The 23930-nt window shown below is 36.6% G+C and overlaps 1 protein-coding gene across 1 annotated transcript in view; it reads left to right on the forward strand.

Moving 5' to 3' along the window:
* Positions 1–23930, forward strand: part of LOC108721942 (uncharacterized) — a 29419-nt gene that overhangs the window by 3652 nt on the left and 1837 nt on the right. Inside the window, exons 2-17 of the mRNA XM_018446772.1 lie at positions 14950–15206; positions 15470–15546; positions 15999–16212; positions 16867–17001; positions 17123–17152; positions 17686–17770; positions 17895–18089; positions 18157–18291; positions 18446–18686; positions 18938–19618; positions 19741–20693; positions 20798–21594; positions 22046–22361; positions 23060–23309; positions 23397–23624; positions 23764–23930. Of these exons, the coding sequence (XP_018302274.1) occupies positions 15130–15206; positions 15470–15546; positions 15999–16212; positions 16867–17001; positions 17123–17152; positions 17686–17770; positions 17895–18089; positions 18157–18291; positions 18446–18686; positions 18938–19618; positions 19741–20693; positions 20798–21594; positions 22046–22361; positions 23060–23309; positions 23397–23624; positions 23764–23930 (4581 nt within the window). The 5' untranslated portion in view covers positions 14950–15129. The remainder of the gene's footprint in view (positions 1–14949; positions 15207–15469; positions 15547–15998; positions 16213–16866; positions 17002–17122; positions 17153–17685; positions 17771–17894; positions 18090–18156; positions 18292–18445; positions 18687–18937; positions 19619–19740; positions 20694–20797; positions 21595–22045; positions 22362–23059; positions 23310–23396; positions 23625–23763) is intronic.

Consider the following 23930-nt stretch of genomic DNA (forward strand, 5'->3'; position numbering starts at 1 on the left):
GAATATGACATTTTTTGATATCTGAAATCGGAAATATTAAAATGTTCACATGATATAAAATCTTATTTATTATGATTATGTGTTTGGTATTATCTACCTTTTTGCAAAAAGCATGACGTTTCTTATGATCGTGAGAGAAAAAATATTGCAAATCTGCAACAATTGCAAATCAATCATTGAAGGTTAGTGAGTAAGCGGATTTACGCTGATAGATTGTAACCTGGCTGGGTGGAATACAATCTACTTAGGTTTTTAAATATTGTTATTAGGTGGGTGTTTGTTTAGTTACGCAACATGATATGCATCGTGCACACCGCTTTAATGTAGCGTTAACTTCATCGGGCTCGAAAGTTCGGCCCCCGTAAAATTTCTGTAATGTCAGCAATTGCGTGTACAACAGTATAACATTCAACGTGCGTAAGTTACAGTCGAGTCACGAAGCTTATTTACTTTCTCTTTGTGTCCTTACATAGGGTAGTAACCGTATCTTATTTAGAAGCTTTCGATTGAAAATAAAATGAACTGAAATGTCAACAGTATATATAACGATATAAAATATTACACATCGGTAGCAATATTTTTTAATTATAATTAAAAGATTGAAAGTAATAGAGACCTATCAATTTATTTTACTGTTCACAATATAACCGAAGCTATAAACAACTTAATAAACCCGCCATTCAGTAAATCAATTCTCGCAGAAATGAATGGAATCTAAAATCGGTCGCTCGATTAGCTATTATTAACAAACGCGCCTTTATTTTGCGCCCCCGATCGCAATATTCCGGTACCATGCACTATTCCATTATCGATTATACCTACTGTCTGACTAGTCACATTCGATGAGTTGAAGCGAACGAGATAAAGGGCATAGAACCAATTCCTAGGAAAATTCCATCCCATCTGCCTCCTACGAACGACTCACCGCATAGTGCGATGACTTCAATAGCGTAACAGATGTATAGCCCAAAGTTCATAGCCGCGCAGATAGTGGTACCCTGACATTTCTGAGGCATGACCATTTTCAGAAAAGGTCAACCGATATAGAACAGCATTCGTGTTGAGAGATCGCGTACACAGACTGGGCGAATTCCACATCGTGAACAATCACTCCCTTTCGCGCACCCCAAACTTCTCCGGTTTTCTCTCGATAAAAAAATAATACATACCGCAGAGTACCTAAACTGAATACTAATGATAACCTAACGTGATGAATCGGAAGGGTACTATGGCCTTCTCTTATATCTCACTGATAGAATTTATGCTTTTGGATATTTAAGGGATTATTAAGAACGTTTCAATTTTGATTAATATCGAATTAATATGCTTTATTGGAAGGTTGGCTCTTTGTTACTTAAGTCTATAAAATATTTTAGAACTTTCTCTAATTACATTGATGAATATTTCGACTTTTATTACTTTATAGGAAAAATCTTTATGTTGCAATTTATATATAATGTTCGATATTGTAATACCTCACATTTAAATTAGAATTATAAAAAATTCCATCTTTTCTAATTTATGCGATAAAGTTTCGTTATTTGCATTTTGCAAGTTAAGAATCTTGAATTTCTTTCAGTCATTTAAAACTCAAAAAGTATATCTCGACATTATAATTAAGACATTAATTTTAATTTGGAATAAATCATGAGTTGAATTATTGAAATCAACAGCTTGTGAGCACATTGTATATTATTCTCAGTCTTATTTCAAAAATAGTTTTTGCGCGTCGAGGCAAGCCATCTTCCCTTTTTATATTCTAATAGGTATACTGATGCCAATGCACTTTTGTATGGTTGCCAAAAATATATCTCTTGGTTGCTATCCTCGCCATTTTCTTTCCTGAAACCTCGCTTCCGTGAATTATAATTTTTTTCCTACGGGTCTCTTATTGTTTCGACCTATTTCCGGTCTTAATAGCAATCAGTCGGAGTGTTCTAGTCGACCTGAAACTTTATCGCAAAGAGAAAAAGCCGGATGCTTGTGTCATTTTCAATCTTTGATCAAGATGGTCATTCAGCCGACTAATGTATACATTGTATATACATATATACGTGCTCGAATATCAGAATGCAATGATGCCGGTGTACACATACTATATAGAGCATGTTATATTATAGATATACATAAAACAGACAGTACAACAGTTGAAGGATATCGATATATAACGTGTATTTTTTATTCGCATTACGTCAGAGCTTCGTAATACCAAGTTTCATAATCGATTGTTGGTTCTGGTTGGTTCCATTAAGTAATGAATGACGTATAATTTTATTGCATAAGAAATGTCACAATTACTATTTATTAAAACGCTTTGTTTAATGAAGTCCAAGTTATTGAAACGATTCGATTCTGTTGATGAATAACAGATGAAACTCTTCGATTCTTAAATAAGATTGTTAAAACTTTTCTTAAAGCAACTTATTTTTTTTTTTTATATTATACTTTATCTGTACCATTACGGGGAAAAGACGAGTTTTTTAATTCATCGATTGATCAATCGCATTGTGCATAAATGCAACTTTGCTCTATAAAAGCTCCACTTGCGCATAATGCGATTGATCAATCGATGAATTAAAAAACTTTCCTATAATAACAGGGATAAAACAAAACAGCTTTTGTCATTAGTCTTTTTCTCAATAATTTTGATGCGGAATTCGTTTTCGAAGTAACAGTAATTACGACTGTAGAGGACTAGCAGGCTAGATGGGATTTATTATCGACGATTTAAGTTAGATGTCGATAGATCGCGATGTATCAGCAGATCCAAGTGATCCACTATCTGTTCGAAAAGCAGCTCAAGAAATAATGAGTGGCAATGCGGTTAGGAGCCACATTATAGTAGATTCTTGGCTCGTTGCACCGCGCCGTGGTGATTAGCGAACGAATTGCTCAGCTCGGAACGAACAATTCCGCTTCAAAATGAGATCGAGACGTGCGCTTGATGGTCGGAACAAAAGAAGAATCTACTCGATTATTTATTTTATACGCCAATTTGTACTTGCAATTTCTTTGAATTACATTCATTGTATTTATACGAAATGTACCAGGACTAAGAATTCAAATTTTAATTCTTTAAGATTAATTTTTCTCAACTACTGTTTGTTATTGTTTAATATTTTGATAATTTTACGTTATATTAAAATAACGTAATTTATACTTGAATTTTAAGTGAATATCACTTTAATTCATCACAACTTCAATTGTTTAATGACACTCTAAAAAGTTAAATTGTAAAAAGTACTTTAATTAAAAAATTTTTGATTTTTTGATGTGTTTTAATCGGAAAAACTCCATTCTAAATTGGACAGAAATTTTTTCAAGGAAAAGCTTGAGACACGCTATACTTCGCGTCGCAAGTAGTCGCGTAATTTATGAGTCCGGATACAAATTTAGAAATTATGACCTTGATTATTAAAATGGATTGTAGGTACACGAGATTAGTCGGTTGGTCGCCGGAAAGTCGCTCGAAAATTTATCACCTCCCTTTGTCGTCACACTCCCCCGTCGTAAAGATATATGAAAAAAAAGTGACGCGTGTGTAGAAAACATCCTGATTATTATCAGAGATCTTTTGCAGGACGGTAAGAAGAAAGGATTGTGGGCATGCGTGTTTGTATCTCCGGCAGTAAAAGCCGCTTTATCGTCCTAGGGGGTGAAACTTCTCGAGCACGTTCTCGTGGTTGTTGAACTACCGGTTTATCGGCTCGAAGAGAAAACACGTGCGCAGATATATGAGCGCATGTTATATGTACCTCCAGTTAGACTCTAAACTGGACGATGCATCTTATAAGATACGTTTCCGTATTTTATAACTAAAAAGTTAAACATCTCCTTTATGTTACAAAAGTTTGCCTGTAGAGTTTTAAACTTAACGTTTCCAATTATTAAATTTTCATTTTTACATCAGTGAAAATCAATTTTAGATATTCTTTCCTTCTTTTCTTAACATATTTATATATTTAATACCATAATAATTATTTAATATCATATAATTGTTTACAAATAAAGTAAAATTTATCTAGTAATATCGTAAGATACTTTAGAAATTACTTATATATTGATGAGCATACTAGGTATTGTTTCTTTAACAGTTACCAGAGATTTTTGCCGACAATTCGCGCATATTTATTCCAGAGAGACGAAGAGTTCTCGTCCCGAGAAACGAGAGAAGCGCAAAAAGAATATTCTTCGAATGACTCGGATGAAATGAGAAAAAAGGAATCCGAACTAGCCGCTTGAAAAGATGCACTTTTTCCGCTTGTTGAAGATTATAGTGCTATTCATTTGCAGATGATGATTCAAAGAGACTTCGTTATTCCCAGCCTTTCAATTTTTTAATATAAACGAATAAATAATTGAACGACGATATCATCAATAATATAATAAAAAGAAAATTATTTGTATTATTTATATGCAAAAATAAGAAAACATGCACAATATTAAACATAGCAATCTATATTTCTTATACTTATTAGTGATACTAGCTTCATAGCTTTTACAAGTTACGGGACATCGTAAAATTTTGAAGTATTTAATTAATAATCGTATACGTCATATATTTATTATATTTTTAACTTATGAACTTTAGCTTTTGCTCTAACTAGTTTAAGTTGCCATTTGTTAAAGTGCTCCAGATTTTTGAGCGAGCCAGTATTTCATTGGAAAAATACGCGATGATGAAATCTCTTTCTACGCCGCCGAGTAAATGGATTTCACATTTATCGCACTATCAGCACAATTCGAATTTTTGTACGACACAGGCAGAGATGACGTCGTTGTTACTAAAGACTTCTTGCAACAGCGTGTCTTGGATATGGTAGGCGCTAAAGTCACGTTTACAGCGAACACTAATGTAAATCCAAGATGCAAATTGGAAGGTTTTTGCAATATCGTGCTACGAAAACGGTAGATGCCAATGTTCCATAGGCGAAACAGCTAGCAATTTGCATCTTAAATTTACATTACATTGAATAACGACGTTTTTGCGATAGAATTTGAACAAGATGCTTTTTATAGGAAATCCATTGTTGATTTCACATATGTTTCTCCTATTATTTTATCACGTATTACGCAATCATTTTTATCGACGATCAATTTTGTTAAACAACGCTATACATCAAATTGAGATAATTTTGGTCAAGTAATTGAATATTAAACAAATTACAGAAATTGTTAAATAAGAATTTTATAAAAAATTTTATGATTCATCAGTTTTTGATAACATTAAAAAAATTGTTGATATAATTTTACTATTTATAATTGAAAGTTATTTTTTTATTTTACCCAAAATCTCAAATAAGCATGATTATCGTAATATTAACTGTAATTCTTCTGTTATTTCTATTTTTAAGACATAGAATTTTTTATGTTAAATCTGGTTTCTTACACAAGATTATTATTCTTGTATATTTCTATTTTGTGTTTATTTTTATTAATCTACGATTCAAGAAAATCAGAATTTTTGGTGATACAGTAATGTAAAATATCTGGTATTATTATATCCACTATCAATCAGCATAATCTTACATTTGTTCAAAGAAAGACATCAAAATCCCAATAAATTGAATCCATAAGTATCGAATAAATCGTTGCAGTTTACTCTCCTTCCCAGCGGAGTACGATCTCCTCACGATATTTATTACGGTAATAAGCGGTACCAAGAGGAAGCCAGACGGTAGACCTCGAGATTACTTCGAGATTTGATCTGATGTCGCGAGACGTCCTGTACGATGCCTCGAAGATAAGAAATACTTTTGATTACGCGGTGTCGCCGCTACCACTTCATCGGATAGAAACTGTCTAGACGTCTGCCCAAACACGCACGCAACTCCTGTGAGTGAAAATGAGTGTCATTGAGACCGAGGGTTCAAAAGAAATCATCTTTTCATCAAAGGTTAATGTTCTGTTTACGTTATACTATATGAATTTTTAATAAAATAATAATTTTTTAATTTTCACAGTATAAGCTTTTGAATTCTTACTTTTTTTAAATAAAAAATTTGTTTATGTTATATTCAGATAAGTTTTGAATAGATTTGTATAGAAATCGCGAAGAATTGAAACTCATAATATTTTACATTACGTGATGTTTCTAATATTTATCTATAATTAATTTATTACATTTTTTTTCTCTTTTCTTATAGCAGCTAATAAAAGCTTAGCGACACTAGCAAGTAATCTTCCCATATAAAGTCTTTTACTTTTCAAAAATTATCAAGAATTCAATGAATTACGATTGTATTTTAAAAAAGCATAATAAGTGTACACTTTTTCTAAAATAAGATCAAAGGTGTCCTTTACACGTTCATATTCTCTTGTCTGTTAAGTCTGCCGGTACAATCCGAGTCAATCTTTAAATTTACACTTATACGTCTTATATGGACAAGAAGTTCCATCAAATATCCAGGCCTCCCCTCAAAAGCGTTTGAAGACGAGGATCAAAGGGGAAATACCTGAATATTCGCCACAGGAAAGAATTTCGATTTATACGAAATTTCTTTATCACTTGGTATTCGATCGTACCATTAAAATTATGCAGATTCGTCGAAAAGAACGACAGCTTACGATTTAATATCTTAAAAGCGAACGCATCTAGCAAATCTAGCGCGATAGTGGCGCTATATTAAGGGCAGAGCGAGGATATAATAAAAAATTTACCGGTATACAAGTATAGACGTGCTTTCACATTTTTCCAGAACTTCGAAGTTACTTTTGACTGGGGGATATAAATATCGACTTTTGGATAAAAATATGTGAGCGCCATGCTTTTCAATAATACACAATTTTATTTATTTAAATAACAGTTTTTGCTTGAGAAAAAATTTATACAATCAAACAAGTTCATTAAAATAAGAGCAATTAACTTGATAATTATTTAAATCAACAATGTTTTTTAAATAATCCTTAGATAAAATATATCATATATTGTGAATGGTGATCCATTTATTGCTCAAGTAAATAATTGAAATGAAAAGAATTGAGTGAAAGTTGATTTACACAAATAATAACACATTAATTAATACAAGATTGCTTTATAATCTCGAGAAATAGGTCAAACAAAAAGCAATAAAGTGACATGGAAAGCCAACGTAAGTTCGTTGTAAAGTAAGCTTAAAATTCTTGTTCATAATAGAAGGTCTGGAATTACTCATTCGCCTCTTCGCTTTGAACCTCCGCGCAGAAGCGACGTTCGAAGTTTAGATCTGACGTTTTTTTCCGGAAGGCATAAATCTACCGGGAAACGTGATTTAATATTACAAAGCACACAAGGTCCAACTAAATACAAGTGGCTGAACCGAAAAAGGTCGAGGGTTAAACGCTCCGAGGGAAACGACCGAGGGAAAGGGTCAAAGACGCGAGAGATTGGAAAGCGTTGCGCGGAAAGGCACGCAAACCGACGTTCGCGCTCGATCACTTTTTTCGCGACAAAGTGATTAATTTCCCATTTTCTCTGCGGTCACGAAACTCGGTGAATCTCTCGGTTACGTTTTTACGATCGAATCCCGAGCGTCTCGTAACCGGAAGCCGATTCACGATCAATCGCGTGTAGTTGCACAGCGAGATTACGACAGATAAAACGTTTTAGGAATCTCTGAATAAATAAAATGGTTAAATAATTAAAAAGTAACAGTGCGCTAGAGATCATACATTTTTTGTGAAAGAGAAGTTGGTAAATCTATCAAGAAATACGAGTCAAAGATTTTACCAAACCATTTTCGAGATTGAGATTCTTGCTGAACTTGCACAAACGTTTCTCGAATTTTATTCCTTGAAATTGTATAATTGTGTTAGTAATAATTCAATTGTTTCTTGACTTTTATAGCTACGTCTTTATACAGTATGCATAGTGGAAAAAGCAAAGTGGAAAATGCACGTGCCGTGTCTGGCCAAAAGGGCGGCGGTCGGCCGATAGGTAGACGACCTGGGGTGGATTGGCGTGGTATGGAAATTCGTCGCGGAACGACGCGCTAATCGATACGAAATTTCAATTTTCCTTGTTAGACCCTGTTTCCTCTGCCACTGTTGAGAGGGTCGATGCTGGACGATTGACGCTCTTTCATTTGGCGACCGCGCATGCGATTTTGTAATCGATGAGATAACTGGTGAAGCTGATAAGTCCCTGATGGCACTTCAAGGTCTCTTGGTCGTTCAGGGGCGAGACCATTTAGTTTTTTTCATCATCTCGCAGAGTGCAAAGAGCGATTATTTCAAAGATGATCACGCGGAATTTAAATATAACGTTAATGAAAAATTAAATCTAAGATATTGGAATATCTTGCATTGAAAAAAATTCTAAATTTTAATAAATTATTGTTTGTTTGAACAGTAACTAAATATTTATTAAATATAAAGATATATTATTTATTTAATATAAAATTGTTAATTTTATAAATCATCTTTTATTGAATAAATATTTATACTATAAGTAAATCTTTAGTTAGCACTATATTTAAATAAATATTTATTAAAATGTAGTATATTTTTTCTTAGTGTATTTTATGTGTCCGTAATTAAATTAAATATCTTCCAATAAGGTAAACAAAATTTATTAAAAAGTTGCGATTTATAGCAAAGCTTTTCCTACTACGTATTATAATAAATAGAGTTAATATCTTAATTATTATAATATATTTTTCGTATAAAATTACATACATTGAAATATTGTACTTTGAAATGTATTCAAATAAATGCAATTATGACACATTTCGTGTCTCGAAATTTCATTTACGTCGGCTTCAAAATAAACTGCTCAATTATGCGTCGCTATTCATATTTTTTGCTGGGTCGCACGATGGCAACTCGATGATAACACACTACAGAAAAAGCAGCTTTGGTATCCATCTACTGAAAGGTTGTTGACGAAGTAGATTTCAGGACATCTATGTGGCGTTCTAAAAATAAATAGAAATGAAGGAGAGTATAGACGTCTCTAGAAAGATAGATTTCTGTGCGTGTCACGGGAGAGTAATTTTCTAAATTACTGTTTTACAACACGCTGCGAGGATAAAGTTTTCCGACTTACATGACTTAAATTAAAACTTGCAAACTATCTTTTACAAATCTTTCAGCTTTTATTATCTCGAAGGAAGAATGTTTTATAATTTTCTTACGCGGTCATAGAACGAACCTTTGGTATATAAGAAATAATCTTCGCCGGTATGTATTTATAGTTCCGTATATTTAATTTAACCTACAAAGTTTATCGGGAAGAAAATCAATTTTATAGAAAGGAGATTACTTCGGTAAAATGTTACACAATAATCTCTGTTAACACCCAACCAGGAAGTTTTTTATTCTATTGTAGGTATGTGTCGCGAACCCGGGGCTACATCTATTTTCAGTCGCAGTCTCACGGCCGTTTTTCGTCCTATCATTTAAAAAGTATAAAAGGTAAAACTTTGCTATAAATTCAGGCGCGACTATTATTAAATTATAAGTTACGCTCCATAAATCCGTGAATAGCCATAAACGTATGAGGAATTGAATTTTCAGAAGTTTAAGCTTTTAGTTGCAAAATATCAAATTTACAGTCCTCAACTTTCTACTTCTGCGAGATCATTCTGAAAAGGATTTTACTTTTACAAGATCATGCAATGTAAAGTCCATTTACTTTAATAATACATTCTTTGACAAAGTTGGAATTCCCTTCCTTAAAATAAAGTTTCAGAAAGACTTCTTCATTTCTTTCGTGATTTGATATACGAGAGCGCAATAAATCACTGTGCTTCAGCCATAAAAATGCCTTCAAAAATGCTGAATCCAGTGCCAAAGAGAAATGTCCTGTAGCAAGTAATATAATAATGGAAACCAAATAAAATAATGGATCGTTGTGTCGTTTGGACTCCGTCGCGGAAATAACGAAAAGCGCGATAAGCCGGAAGTAAAAGAGAAATTATCGCAATATCCCAGCCCTACTGTCTCACGTGCAGCATTTCAGTTACACGATTTGCGCATCGTGCACGCTTTTTTTATCTCATTCGCGTTTCCGCGCACATATAGGAGGAAAAAACGCGCTCCTGTCGTCGTATCATCGTACTGTAAATACGCACGTTTGTCGATGTAGGCCGGTATCGCCCAGAGGCGTTAATCTGGGCCACAGTGCGTCGGCCTCGGGGCTAGAAATATCGTATGAACACACACACGAGGCGAGAGAGCGCTCGAGCACGATTATAACCCTCATGCGATTGAAATGCGCTTGATGTACACGAGAGCATGACTGTCCCATCGCAAACTATTGCAAAAAACTCGCAGCGGTGATGTTTTTTCGCAGAAAAATACAGTAATGCGAATCTTTAATTAAAAATTCATTTGCTAATGTACTCGGATACGGACACACCCTTTACCTATATTTGTGTTGTGTTAAATTATTTTTATGTATGTGTGTGATATATGTATAAAAAATAATCAAATATAATATATAAAGTACTTCAAAATATATTTTTTTTAATATTCTAAAATATATTTCTTCTTGTCTTAACGTTAATATTAATAATGCAATTGTTGGAATAATATTTCAAGTACGCAGAAAGAACGATTTTGCTGAAGTATCACAAATTTACTAAATACAGTCTTAAAAATAATTTTGTTGAATTATCAAAATAATTACGTAGAAATTTCAAGCATGATGAGCAATGCAAAAAATTTTGTTATTTTGAAAACTATAGTTTGAGTTTCTTATACATAATTAATTTGATGGTCCAACAAAATTATTTTCATATCTGTATTTAGCTAAATTTTTAGATACATAAGCAAAACGTCCTTTTCGTAGCAAACACGTGCGTGTATTTCGTGTAACATTTTGTAAAAATTTATACTTTTTATTTACCTCTATAAGAGTTGGAATAAAAAGAAGAGATAAATACGTAGTAAACAATTAAATTCTTCCAGATCACTTTTCTCGTAAAAAGTTTTGCACTCTGCGATTTTGTATTTCGTATTACGAGTTGACGGATAAACGTCTGTGACAGTTGCGTAAAGGATTGTGCATATAAATCGAATAAAACATGTATGACTTATAAAACATATCAAAGCAATGGACTCGTACTTGAAGCTCGCGTTTGCGGACCGAAGGATAATAGTAATAATGCAAAAAGCATCAAAGGATGACATGGATGGGATATGGATATTTTTTTCATAAAAACATTTGTAAAAACTTTCTTTTTCTATAATATGATTTAAAAGTTTACAAAAACCGTATTACATAATAAATATGCTTGACGAAAATACAGGAAGAATATAAAAAGGCATAATAATATTTCGCTTTTTATGTAATACGTTATGAATAAACTATTAAAAAATAATAATTACAATATAATAAATTGAGGAAGATATATTTAAATAGTTTATAAATTTCTATTTATATATAAAATTTTTAAAGTGCGTATTCCATAAAGTGCATTGTTATTTTCAATGTTTCATCATTTGGTATTGCCGAAAAATAGACATCACTGAAGACAGGAAAGTATTTCAGGAATGCACGCAATGTCGCTATTTTTCATTGGTTTCACACATGCACACGTAACCGGATTATGTGGACCAAGTTAAAAGTGGCAGAGCACAGCTGTCTGTGAGCAGCAGCCCGCGTTCATTTCTCTCTTCTTCCTCTACCGCGAGTCGTGCTTAGGGAAAATCCGACCCTTTAAATTATTGCACGGACTTTACTTCAACGATGGAGCTTGGAAACAACCTCGCGGACTTTTGCGGTTTATGGGAAGAGGAAGAGCGAACTTTTTCGCATTTTAGCATAGCAGATGATAGATCGCCAACCGGATTTTTTCTTGTCTCGAGAGGATTATGCAGTTTTAGATGTGGCGAAGGGACAGCTCACATTTTTTTCATTATAATTTGTTTCTTTTAACGCGCAGAAAAAGGAAATCCAGAAATCGTTTTTAGGAATTAAACACAAGAGTGAGTTATAGTATAATTTATACGATAATTCGAAGGTACAAATTCTCTCCTTGGATGAACGACGACAAGTACCATCGTAGCGACGCCTCTCACGTTCCACTCTAGTCTGAAAATCAGAGTCGTTGATCTTCGCGCTGCCTGGCTGGATAAATGTACCGGAAAAGCTGGCTTCTGAGCTATGCCTTCGAGCGACCGTGGCAATGACGCGAATGACGATCATATGTCAAGATTGCAAAGCCGTTCTTATATCTTTTAATATAGAATTTTTTAAATTTGTGACGTAAAGCTCTCTCAATTTAAAAAAAAATTTATCCATGCGAAAAACATCAATCCATGTCACTATACTTTACTTCTTACTGCATAAAAAAGAATTCATGGAAAAGAGCTGCCAGTGCGTCGACATGCTGAGAGAATATCGCCTATCTTCTTATTTTAAAAGCGATGGAAAGAGGTGGTCGAGTGCACGCGGCCTTTGAGCAGACCTTGGCAATGGAGTGCGTTCGCCAAGAAGCACTTTCCGGCATCGTGAACACCGTCGTGCACGTCGAGAAAATACATCGGCCTTGGGAATATCGATGAGCGTAAATTAAGAAAGTTTTCCCCTGAGCACAGTTCAGAATGGCTTCCCGTGTCGGAGATTGTCGCGTTGAAACAATTGTTCACGTATAATCCGTATCGATAAAGTCATAAGGATATATGAGATTCATAATAGAACGCTCAGATTACATAAGTCTATCGAGGTCGATTAGCTTATCGGGGATTATCCGTCGATATCTTCATTTATTTATCGAAATCTTATGCAAATAATATTTCAATATCACTATTGGTATTCTCATAATAATTAATTAACTTAGACTGGTGGAAGAGGGAGAGATTAATACATTGGCACGTAGTTATTATACATAAATAATCCAATCGTTGCCGTCTTTTTTGTATCAGTAGTGTTTTATATCGACAATATGTTACCCAAAGCAATAGATTGCAGCATATTTTTATATGGACTGAAAAAACAAAATAACGGAAGTCGATAAACAAAAATAAACGTTTTTTAAGAGTTTACTACGCAATAACTATAGTCCTAAAATCAAACTATATAATGAAAATGCATGGAAATGATATGAAACATTTTGCGAAACATATTCGAAAAAGTATTCATATATTTTTGAATTTCATGTTTTAATAAAAGCGTGATAAAGGACCACTATTTGTGGAAACATTTTAAAATATTTCGGCAAATTTGAAATGCTTTTTGTATTAAAAATATTAATTTAAATATGAATTTACCAAAAAACTCGTGTAATTTGCTAAATAATAAAATAACTAATGAGGCTATGTAAACGAGTAATATAATAGGTATCTAATATTTATTATTATATTTTTACTACATTCATTCGATTTGATATATAAAATTTTGACTTTTACTTAGTCTTCTTCAGTTATTCGATCTAACATAGAAAGAGAGAGAGGGGGGAGAGAAAGAGAGAGAGAGAGAGAGAGAGAGAGAGAGAGAGAGAATGTTTCCCTACCATATAACTTTACTAATTTATTGTTAAACATTGATTGAAAACACTTTTGTGAATGTCATTTGATTTTTGGTGACAATCGCCATTATTATCCATCTTATGCACTTACTATTAATTTAAAATTATCTAAAAAAACCTATACACGTTCTTTATATAACTTCTCAATTGGCTGAAGATTCTTTAATTTTCATTAAAAATCTTTTTGCAGTTAAGAGTTTTTAATTAAATTTTTACTGATACATTATTGTTCTTTTTTATTAAGTATGTTAGGAAAATTTAACTATGTAGCCATTGATCTTCCTCTTCTTCTTTCTCTTCAGGAATGAAGTAGAAAACTGTACTCGGATAATTGCATTCGCGTGCATGCTTTTGAACGTTCTTGGCAATGAAATGCTGGGAAACACTTTTCACTCTATAAACATTACGTACACATCAAAGCGGATAGACTACATCGGCCTTCGGTATATCGATTTGTACACGCAAAAAGAGGAGTTTATTGAAGCTCTGTCCCTCTCTGCGCCATCGCATTGTCGGATCATGTCTACATAACGTCCGGTCGTTGTTCTTTCAACCAACGCTTATTACAATCCGAGATTCTATATAGCTAAACCATGATAATCCGCTTAGAAATTAATTGGCCAAGCGACTAAGTTTATTCCCGACTAAATTTGGCTACAACCAAGTTAGATGTCGCCGATTTATTTATGACATACGCAAACATAGGCATGCTCCTGTTCATGTTTTTATCGCCGTGGAACGGCGAATATCATACTGATAATGATGAAACTTTAACGAGATGGTTATGGGCTATGGCTCTTGCCGACGTACGTCTTGAAATATGAAACGCGCTTTCCGACTTGTCCTTAAATGTCCTTAACAATGAGAAACTATTATATATTTTGCGACGTTACATTTTTGTCAATATTAAAGCAATAATTATAAATTATATTATTATTATATTGATAGAACTATATCAAAATAAATTTCATTTTGCGATTATTACATTAATATAATATAGCAACTCGTTGAAAGTACATAATTTTATTTATATAATATAATCGCTTTTCTGTTTTATATATATAATTATTATACCTGAAATATTCTAATGCTTACATGATGCCTACATGAGCGAAAACAATGGTTTTATTGAAGCACATAAAAATTTAGTTAGATACAGATCCGAACTAAAATAATTATGTACGACGCTCAAATTGATTGCTATAATATCAAAATTTTTTACAGCATTACTCACATCATGCTTGAGTTTCCTACTTAATAATTAATTATTTTGATGGTCCAACAAAATTATTTTCAGACCTGTATCTACCTAAATCTTTGGATTAACTTTAGCAAAATCGTCCTTCCTGCAAATGTTTTTATGTTGTAATACTTATATCTTTAATATTTATATCTTTTATAATTTAATACTTATTTTCTAAAAAAACTTCATTTTTTATGATAGCAAATACCTATACATTAACCTAGTATGAACCGAGAACTCGTATATTATTTTCAGAGGATTTTTGGCGCTGAGATTCCTCCTCAAGATGGCTGGAACGAACCGAGAGGTTCGGCAAGGCCCTGAAAATTTTGTGCTCGCAAGTCATTGTATTGGGCGAAGCCAGTCTTCGTGCGATTAGGGGCTGTGCCAGGGTAGCACGGGACGGGGGTGGTTCCTTCCATCGCGAGGATCGAGATGAGCGATTTACAGGCCACCCTCGAGTTCTCCCTCGAGCTCTGCAAGTTTTACAATGTCGATCTCTTCCAGCGCGGGTGAGATTATCGCTCCATATTTTTCGATGTATAACGTCATAATCTTCGTAAAATATTGCGATTGCGATTGGTCGCCAAGACTGGTTTGATCGTCCAGGGCACCTATTCTGTAACTGTTTACACGCCGATAGTTGTCGGTGTTATTGCGTAGCTTTTTTACAATATAAAATATCTGCGCAGCGACACCGACAACTGTCGGTAGGCGTATAAAACAGTTACAGAATAGGGGCCCAGGGGAATTCTCTATGTACTTTTTTTTACAGATATTACCAGATCCGAACTGCTCTTAGAGTATCGCCAAAATTACCAGTCAAAGTGGAAGTCAATCAACCAAGAAATCGTAAGCATTTCGATAATCAAAAATCAAAATTGTTTCTGTAATACAGATATTTTATTTTGCATGCTGTATTAAATTTACATGTACAGTCATTACATTTAGTGTCTTAAAATATTTTCCCCCTTTCCTCTCTCCCCTCATCAATAGTAATAATTATTTAAAGTAAATATGATAGATAGGCATATCTCAATAATATAGTATTGTCGAATTTATCATAAAAACCTTCTAGTCACATTGTATCTTAAAACATTTCTCTTTATCTCTCTTCCTTTATGTTTCGATATTTCGACTTTTTACGTGCGTATCGCGTCTCGCGATCGTATCTCGGACTATCCGAAGTTCTCAGTTATATCACGCGAATGTATTTGCTGAATCCATTCACCCCAATCGATCGATCTATCCCCGAGGCGAGCGACGTCGAATTCGATGGAGAGGCACGCACCGTTGTGTTGCAGACTCGCTGGAGGCGCCGGGCACGAGTAAGCGCTTTCAGATCCTCTACAGGAACGAGGAGGTGACACTCGGCACTTCTGTACTATTCCGAGCTCATGTGCTCGTGCATAGTCACAAGATTGAGGAGGCCCTGTCGCGCACCCACTTTAATCTAGGCGTCGAGCTATGGTTCAGCGAGCCGACGCAACCGGGCAACATGGCTTGCGTGTCCTCGAGGTAAGCGTCTTGCCATCTAAACACGAACGCCGATGTATTCCTTTCCCGCAGTGACAGCAGGGACACGCAAGGGTTGGATTGCGAGCAATCTGAGCAATCAGCCGGCCGCGCAATTCTTATCTCTTGTTTGCGACTTTTCTCGAATACGGCATAAGAACTTACGAGAGAATAAATTAATGACAATAAAATGGAATAAATCTGAAATTTTAAAAAAGCAAAATGAGTTAACACAATTAGAGCATTTACTTTAGTTATTTTCTAGTATTAATGTTGGGTAATTATCCGATAGCATCAAAACACGGAAAGAATATATAATATTTTTGTAAAATAAAATTAAAAAATCTCTCACTCATTCATTTTTATGGTACATTATAATAACATTAATAGCGTTCCTAAGTTTTCTTCGGGAAGATAGATAAAATTGACGCAAACTTAGTAACGATGTTGAAAATTTTCCCAGGCAATTTCTGACACTCATCTTAAAAGACCTCTTAAAGATAACGTAATTTGTCAAACGTGTTTTAGACAGATATATCAGACATCTGTTGGATATATGTTCGCAAACTGTTTGGAATTGGGCCGAACTGATCGATGATAGTTTCGACTGAAAGTCGCTATTATAGAGTCCGTGATCGATAGGACGTTCTTTTTCAGGGCGTTGCAGTTGAACTTCACACCTACGAAGGGCCTTCACTATCATCTGCCAGTGCTCTTTGATTACTTTCATCTTGCTGCGGTGTCCATTACGATCCACGCCTGTCTCGTGGCACTTCATCAGCCCTACATAAAGTCAGTATCGCTTACGTTTCGTAATTCTCGAAATACTGCCCGGCATATAATCGACATTGTCTCTCACGAAAGCCTCTTTTTCTGTTTTATGACCGCATGTTTTCATCTTCGATGAACGTAGGAAGAGCATACTGCACGTAGTGCAGAGTTGGTGAGTTCTTGACACTTTAGAAAGAAGCTCAGAACTGGCTGAACTTTCCGCGCGAGTATAGTAGCACAATTTATTATTTCTTCCTCGACTTCTGAATTCCTCAACAAACTAACTTTGCCTTGAATTTGAATTTACGAGGCAGTGATTATATTGACTCCCACACAATTTCAAAAGCTTATAATGTTAGAAAACATTGCGATACACATGATCGCAATGTATTTTGTCTGAAAAATAAACAGATAAAATATAGTTTACGTGCGCGGTCTATTTTTCGTTACTCTCGGCGAGTTAAATAAATCTTTAGTAAACGCTTCTAATTACATTCATCATAAGAATTAACAGTCTGCCTAAAAAAGCACTGCAATTCTCTAAATTTTTTGGAGTGGAATCTTACTCTAAAGAGTAAAAATTAAATCAATTTTGAAAAAGAGTGACTTGAAAAAGAGATTTCACTCTTCAGAGTGACAATTCTAAAAGTTTCAAAGAATATACTCTAAAAATTTTAGAAAGAATGTATCGAATTATGATTGCAGTGCACCACGAAGTGGAAAACCCTGGCTGCAATTTAAGCAATCCGCGGCGAACGGCGAAAGTAATGCGGCAACCCTCGGAAATATCGTGAGTTTGTTTAAAGCGATTGTATATAATGATGCCGCTAAATAGATATTGAATGAATATTACATTCATTATCCAATAAATCTTAATAATAATAAAAATTTTAGTAATAAGTGAATCGTTTCAGGAGACCACTACGAGATGCGTCGGATCAACGACGAGGATACAGCACGCGAGATTGGTCCAACAAGAAGTCACGAGACTGCTCTTAGCCGCGAGGGAATCTTTACTAAACGATTTGTCCGACTTGGCACGGCTTCTACCTTCTTGGCAACAAAGGGCACTCGAGCTCGCACAAAATACGCACAAAGAGATCACGAAGGTTTGCGTTTGGCATTATGCTGTGCTTTTAATTTTTAACAGATACTTTTTAAATTCGTCTTTTGCAGTTGATGGACACTGAGGAGGCTGACATAGCCCAACTCTGCGCACAAAATATCGTTCTTTGGCAGCATTTCCTCGAAGCGTTCTCCGGCCGAGAAGCGGTTCATCAGCATTTAGCACGAATTCATCATCAATTAAGAGTAAGCAAAGCTTATAAATTATTCAGATAATATTATTCAGATTAAAAATATACAATACTATCAATACTAAATTTTGCAAATATTAATATTAAATATTGAATAAACTTGTACTCCATGATGTTTTATTTATTTGCAATTAATTATCAATTTGTAGGTGAAGCGGTTCGCAGAGGGTTTTTTTGTATTAGAGAACCCGAGAACATCGGCAGCGGGCTGTTACGACGCGAATTATCAGTCTTATCAAGCGGTAAGCGAGGCTGCTCGAAGATCGCGTTATCTCGCATCGTTGCCACCGTTACCTGTCCATTGTCCGGAAGTAGACGGTGATCTTCACTCGTTGCCTTTGATTTTCGAGGATCAGTACGCTGATATGCAGCAGAGACACAGAAACAGCGGTAAATATATATGCGCAATGATATTTATTGACTTAACATTATATTACGATATGTCTGAATCATAGTAGGTTATAAATAAAAATAAAAATATTATAGTGCAACTTTGTATTTTTTTTAAATATTATATATTTATAAATGATATACATATACTATATATAAATAGGTAATATAAATAATTCTAAATTGAAAATAATAATTCTAGAATACTAATGTATATTTTTTGGAAGCTTTACACGAAATATTCTTCTTAGTTCCTAGCATGGACGACTGCAGTTGCGGTATAGCTGCAATCCTTGAGTCGCGCTCTATGGGCATCTGGTCGCCCAGGAGCGAAGGCGCAGCTCAAGACATCGGATCGATCCAGGCTCGCCTCATACTGACGCCTTCCACGCTTCCAGCGAGGCACAGCAAATCGCTCGATCAGCTGGGTCCCGAGTTAGCAGCACCTCTGCAGCCTAGAACATCGCCAAAAACTTTGCCCAGGTCTGTGTCGACCCAATTGTTCTCGCGGGGGCTGCGTGGCGGCGGTCGAAACGTCACGCCACCCGCGACGGTTCCTTCCAGAGGGAAATCCAGGTCGACAGTGCCGTCCATTAGCACCCTCTTCCCGCCCTCGGGTCAGCAGGCTTGTTCCGCGCCGAACCCATCTCTCGGTTCCACGCCAGTGATACCTCTGCCTCGAGCCAAGTCCACGCAAATGCTGGTACCAAATCGGCAGCAACAGCAACAGTCCGACTATCAATCCTCTTCCATTAGCTCACTGCTGGCGGTGATGTTTCCCGAGTTGCCGCCCGGTGGACAACTGCCCGGTTATCGACCTTCGTCTAAATCCTGCGATCAGAATCTTGCTGTGCCAACGTACGCGGGCGCCTTGGACCTTAGTCAATTGTCCGATTGCTTGACGGACAGCAAGTCAGCAAATACAATAGAAGGTACGATAAAATATATATCCAAAGTTTTAAAACAAAATAGAATTTGATAGAATAACGTTGATGAATTAATATTTAAAAAATCCTGAAAACGGATTGATATGTTTCCTATTTATTTTGTATAGATTATCATTCTCTCGATACTAGAAGAATACGGCTGGAGCCACGAAGTCATCGCCTGGGAACTCGCCAACCGCTGCCAACGACCACAAACGACCAAAGTAGCTTTCTATCCGCCAAGGCAAGCATAAACGGTGACTTTCTACAGGATCCACAGCCGCTGCATACAGCGACATTGGATAGAGTTACTTATCGAGGAAACTCTAGAAAGTCTGGACATCAGACAGGCAAGTACAATCAAACGAATGGCGTTGAAAGTCGCAGATATCATACACTCGGCAAGACATCGATGACGCAAAGAAGTCGCCCAGAGTTACCAGAATGCATGAATGGCAGCGCGGTGACCAGTAGCCATTTGCATCTGGCGGATTCTGCGAGCAAGAAATCCAATTATTACGCTACCACGGATTCATTTTTCTATCGCACAAACGGCAACACTAGCGGAAGAAATCGCAACGAGGACAAGCCCAAGAGACCGAAAAGTACGGAACGATTGCTCGACGACGTGGAGCGCAACGAGTGCTGTGACTTCCGGCGAGATCGACCGACTCGAAGAAGAGCAGAACGATCGGTCAAGTCACCTCGCAATGGCGTAACCCAGAATTACAACGAGGAGAAGCAACGACGCGGTCAGACCGAGAAGAAGAACGCGGAGGTTCAAGAACCAATTTACGAAGTAATAGCTCTGAAACCGGAATCAAAGAAAGAGTCTCGCGAGAGAAAGAAAGACAAACATAACAGAAGACCGCACTCAGCGCCCGTCCTTGATACGGATCATCCAGTAGAAGAGAGCAACCACAAAAGTGAGAGAAAGTGCAATCACAAAAACAGAAAACCGGCACCACCACCTCCGGCATATCAAGATCCTCTTGTCGCTCCTTTGCCTAAATACCGTCATTCTTCTTCGACGACTGCGAGCGTCCTCGAAGTGGAGAACAACAATAAAATTATCTTAAAGGTAACATGAATTAAACACCAAAAGATAATACAAAAATGTGTATTAAATTTTATTTACTTGTTTAATTTAATTTATATTTTAATCTCTGCATCCTTGCTATTTAGATGGAACCCATAAAATCGCCCATGGAGGCACCAACGACCAATGGCACGACGCCATCAGACACGTCGAGCTTCGGAGTGCCTCCGCCGAACGTAAAAAGATTGCGATGCGCCAGCGTCCCGGTGGCTCAAAATAAAATGGTCGTGCCACGCAGCGCAGTCTCTTTGCCCTGTATGCCGATTCGCGACAGCAAGGACAACCTAAGCAACAACTTGCCGATCATACCACATCTTCTCAGTCCGCCGTCCACCAGACCTAGCAGCCCCACGCCGAGCTCGAGCTCGAGCAACCTAACGTCCGAATGTTCCGGTTGGGTCAGTAGCGGCGACACCTCCAGCTCGGAACAGCGTCGCAATCAAGCCAAACTCTCGAGCGAGCAGCTGCGACAGAAACTTTCGAAGATCGTGCCACGCAAGGATCGTCCTCTCGTCACGAAGGAGAGTATGGAGGAACACTCGTACGAAGAGGTGCGACTACCGCCGCCAAAAATGTTCCAGGACGAGCCGCCGCCTCCCGAAGAATTTCGTGATCCGCCGGCACCGATCGATAATCCACTCTACCACGTCTACGAAACGGTAAAGCAAACCAGGAGCCCGAAACAAAACAAAACAGCACCCTGCAGTCCGCAACGAAACCGGGATCGAGACAGGGAGAGTGTCTATGGCGCCAGGGACATCTGTTTGGACTGTTATCAGGAGGGCAAGGAGTTGTTGCAGTCTACGCAGGATGATTTCATCAACTTCAAGAAATGCAAAGAGGAATTTAAAAGGCAGATGAGCTTCTCGGGCAAGATCTACAGGTATGCCAAATTTTCACGTATAATAACGCGAATAGCCCACCCAATCAGAACTGCTTCCTTAAGCCTAATATTCATGGAGCAAAATTTGGAGTTGTGAACCAAATAATGTGTGAAGCTTAAATCGTTTAGCTCAATTTTGTTGTTTTTTATTAACCAAACTAGAGAATCTGAACAATGTACTTAAAAATAGAACATATATAAAAAATATTCTAAAAATTTGGCAACTAATCAATCAGCAACTTTGAATTACGCTGTGTGGATATTGGCATTCACTCTGTTTTTTCTTTCTTTTCTTATTGCATTATTTCTCGAAACAAACGCGACGATGCTTCTTGAGATTTCGCTTCCGCCTTCTTAAGAGTGCTAAATGCTGTTTGCATTTCGCTTTCGCGTTGTTCCGTCTGTCTTTCATAGTTAAGTTCTCTTCTCTGTCTACCTTATCCTCCTCTAGAGAACACGAGGAAGCACAGTTGCATTTACATAAACGTGCCTATTCCCTCGGATTCGGTGACCTTCTGAATTCCTCGCCGTCGGTTCAACCATTAAGATCCAATGTGCCTCTTAGTGATTATCCGACCCTGGCCTCGACCCTGCCGTACTTCCACATCAGCGATGAATATCGGCTCTTCTCGCCGGAAGGAGTGCACCTTATCATATGCGTCCATGGTCTAGATGGTAATGCCGCTGATCTCCGTCTCGTCAAGACGTACTTGGAACTGGGTCTGCCTGGGGCGCACTTGGATTTCCTGATGTCCGAAAGAAATCAGGTAAATTACATCTGGATAATAATCTGGAAAAATTATGGAAACGTTGATTGCGTTCAACAGACCCAACAGTTGAGTGAACGCTCGCTTATTGGTGTATTCTTCTAGATCATCCAATTAGATCTAATAGAATACGTCAATAGCAGCAAGCAGTGAGCGTTCACTTAACTGTTAAGTCTCAGTAAAAATTCTTCAATAATTCTCAGTAAAAAAAAATGAAAATAATTTTATAGCTTCAAGAATAAATCAAATATAAATAAAATGTCTATATGAACCTCTTCGATTGTTAGTGCGTAAATATATTTATAAGACGATAGGATATAATTTGCAAACAATTGGAATGTACTTACCAACGAAGTTTACTGCAAATGTTTCGATTCTCTGAATTTGATTCTTTCTCACTGCGGAATTAAGTTAAGAATTACCAATGACCGTAGTTTGTACTTTACTTTCGCACTGTGGTGGACTCAAATCTAGAGTTGAAACGGTTGGAATTAACTTATTAATTAGCACTCAGAGCACTGGTTCCAGTAAAATTAATTAATTGAGCCAATTTTTTCTATAATTACGCATTTTAAGTTCAACTCAATGCATGAATTTTTGATGAGTAAATTATTAACTATTATTTATAAATTCTAGAACTTTCTAAGATTCCAGAATTATCTAATGAATTATTATATGTTACTTGTATTGTACAAAAGGGAGACACTTTTTCCGACTTCGAAACGATGACTGACCGATTAGTGTCCGAAATTCTCTATCATATTGAATCGTCGGGCTTGAATCCGAGAAAGGTGAGTTTTATCGGGCATTCTCTTGGGACCATAATTATCCGGAGTGCCCTGACGAGACCGAAGCTGCGTCCACTACTTCCTCGTCTACACACCTTCCTCAGCTTAAGCGGACCACACTTGGGTACTCTTTACAACACAAGCGGTTTGGTGAACGCAGGTAAGCCTAATACCTTCGATGCATTGTTTGATGTTGGAAGAGCCTCGGTCTCTAATGTAATTTTCGTTTTGTCATCAATTTGCATAGGTATGTGGTTCATGCAGAAGTGGAAGAAGTCCGGATCTTTACTACAACTGGCCATGAAGGATTCACCGGATGTGAGACGCTCCTTCATGTTCCGTTTGAGCCAGAAGAGCAATCTGCAGAAGTTCAAACACGTCTTGCTGTGCGGCAGCGCCCAGGATCGATATGTGCCCTTGCACTCTGCCCGAATTGAGCTCTGCAAGGCTGCCGTGCGAGATCCGACGGATCAAGGTATCAAATTTAAGCGTGGATTATTTTATTTACATGATTTGTTTTTTATTAAGATGATAAATTAATTGAATATAAAATCGTTCAATCAATAATTAATGATTGAGATACATTAATTCAGACTTCCACTTGATTCTTCCAGGTGCCGCATATCGTGAGATGGTGCACAACATTCTGTATCCTGTGATGTCGGCGCCCGGCGTCAGTCTCGTTAGATACGACGTGCATCACGCTCTACCGCCGACGGCGAACGCCCTGATAGGCCGAGCCGCGCATATCGCCGTCCTCGATTCTGAGCTTTTCATCGAG

The sequence above is a fragment of the Mycetomoellerius zeteki genome, unplaced genomic scaffold, assembly GCF_001594055.1.
Source record: "Mycetomoellerius zeteki isolate Tzet28-1 unplaced genomic scaffold, Tzet1.0 scaffold188, whole genome shotgun sequence".
In the NCBI taxonomy this organism is placed as follows: Eukaryota; Metazoa; Arthropoda; class Insecta; order Hymenoptera; family Formicidae; genus Mycetomoellerius; species Mycetomoellerius zeteki.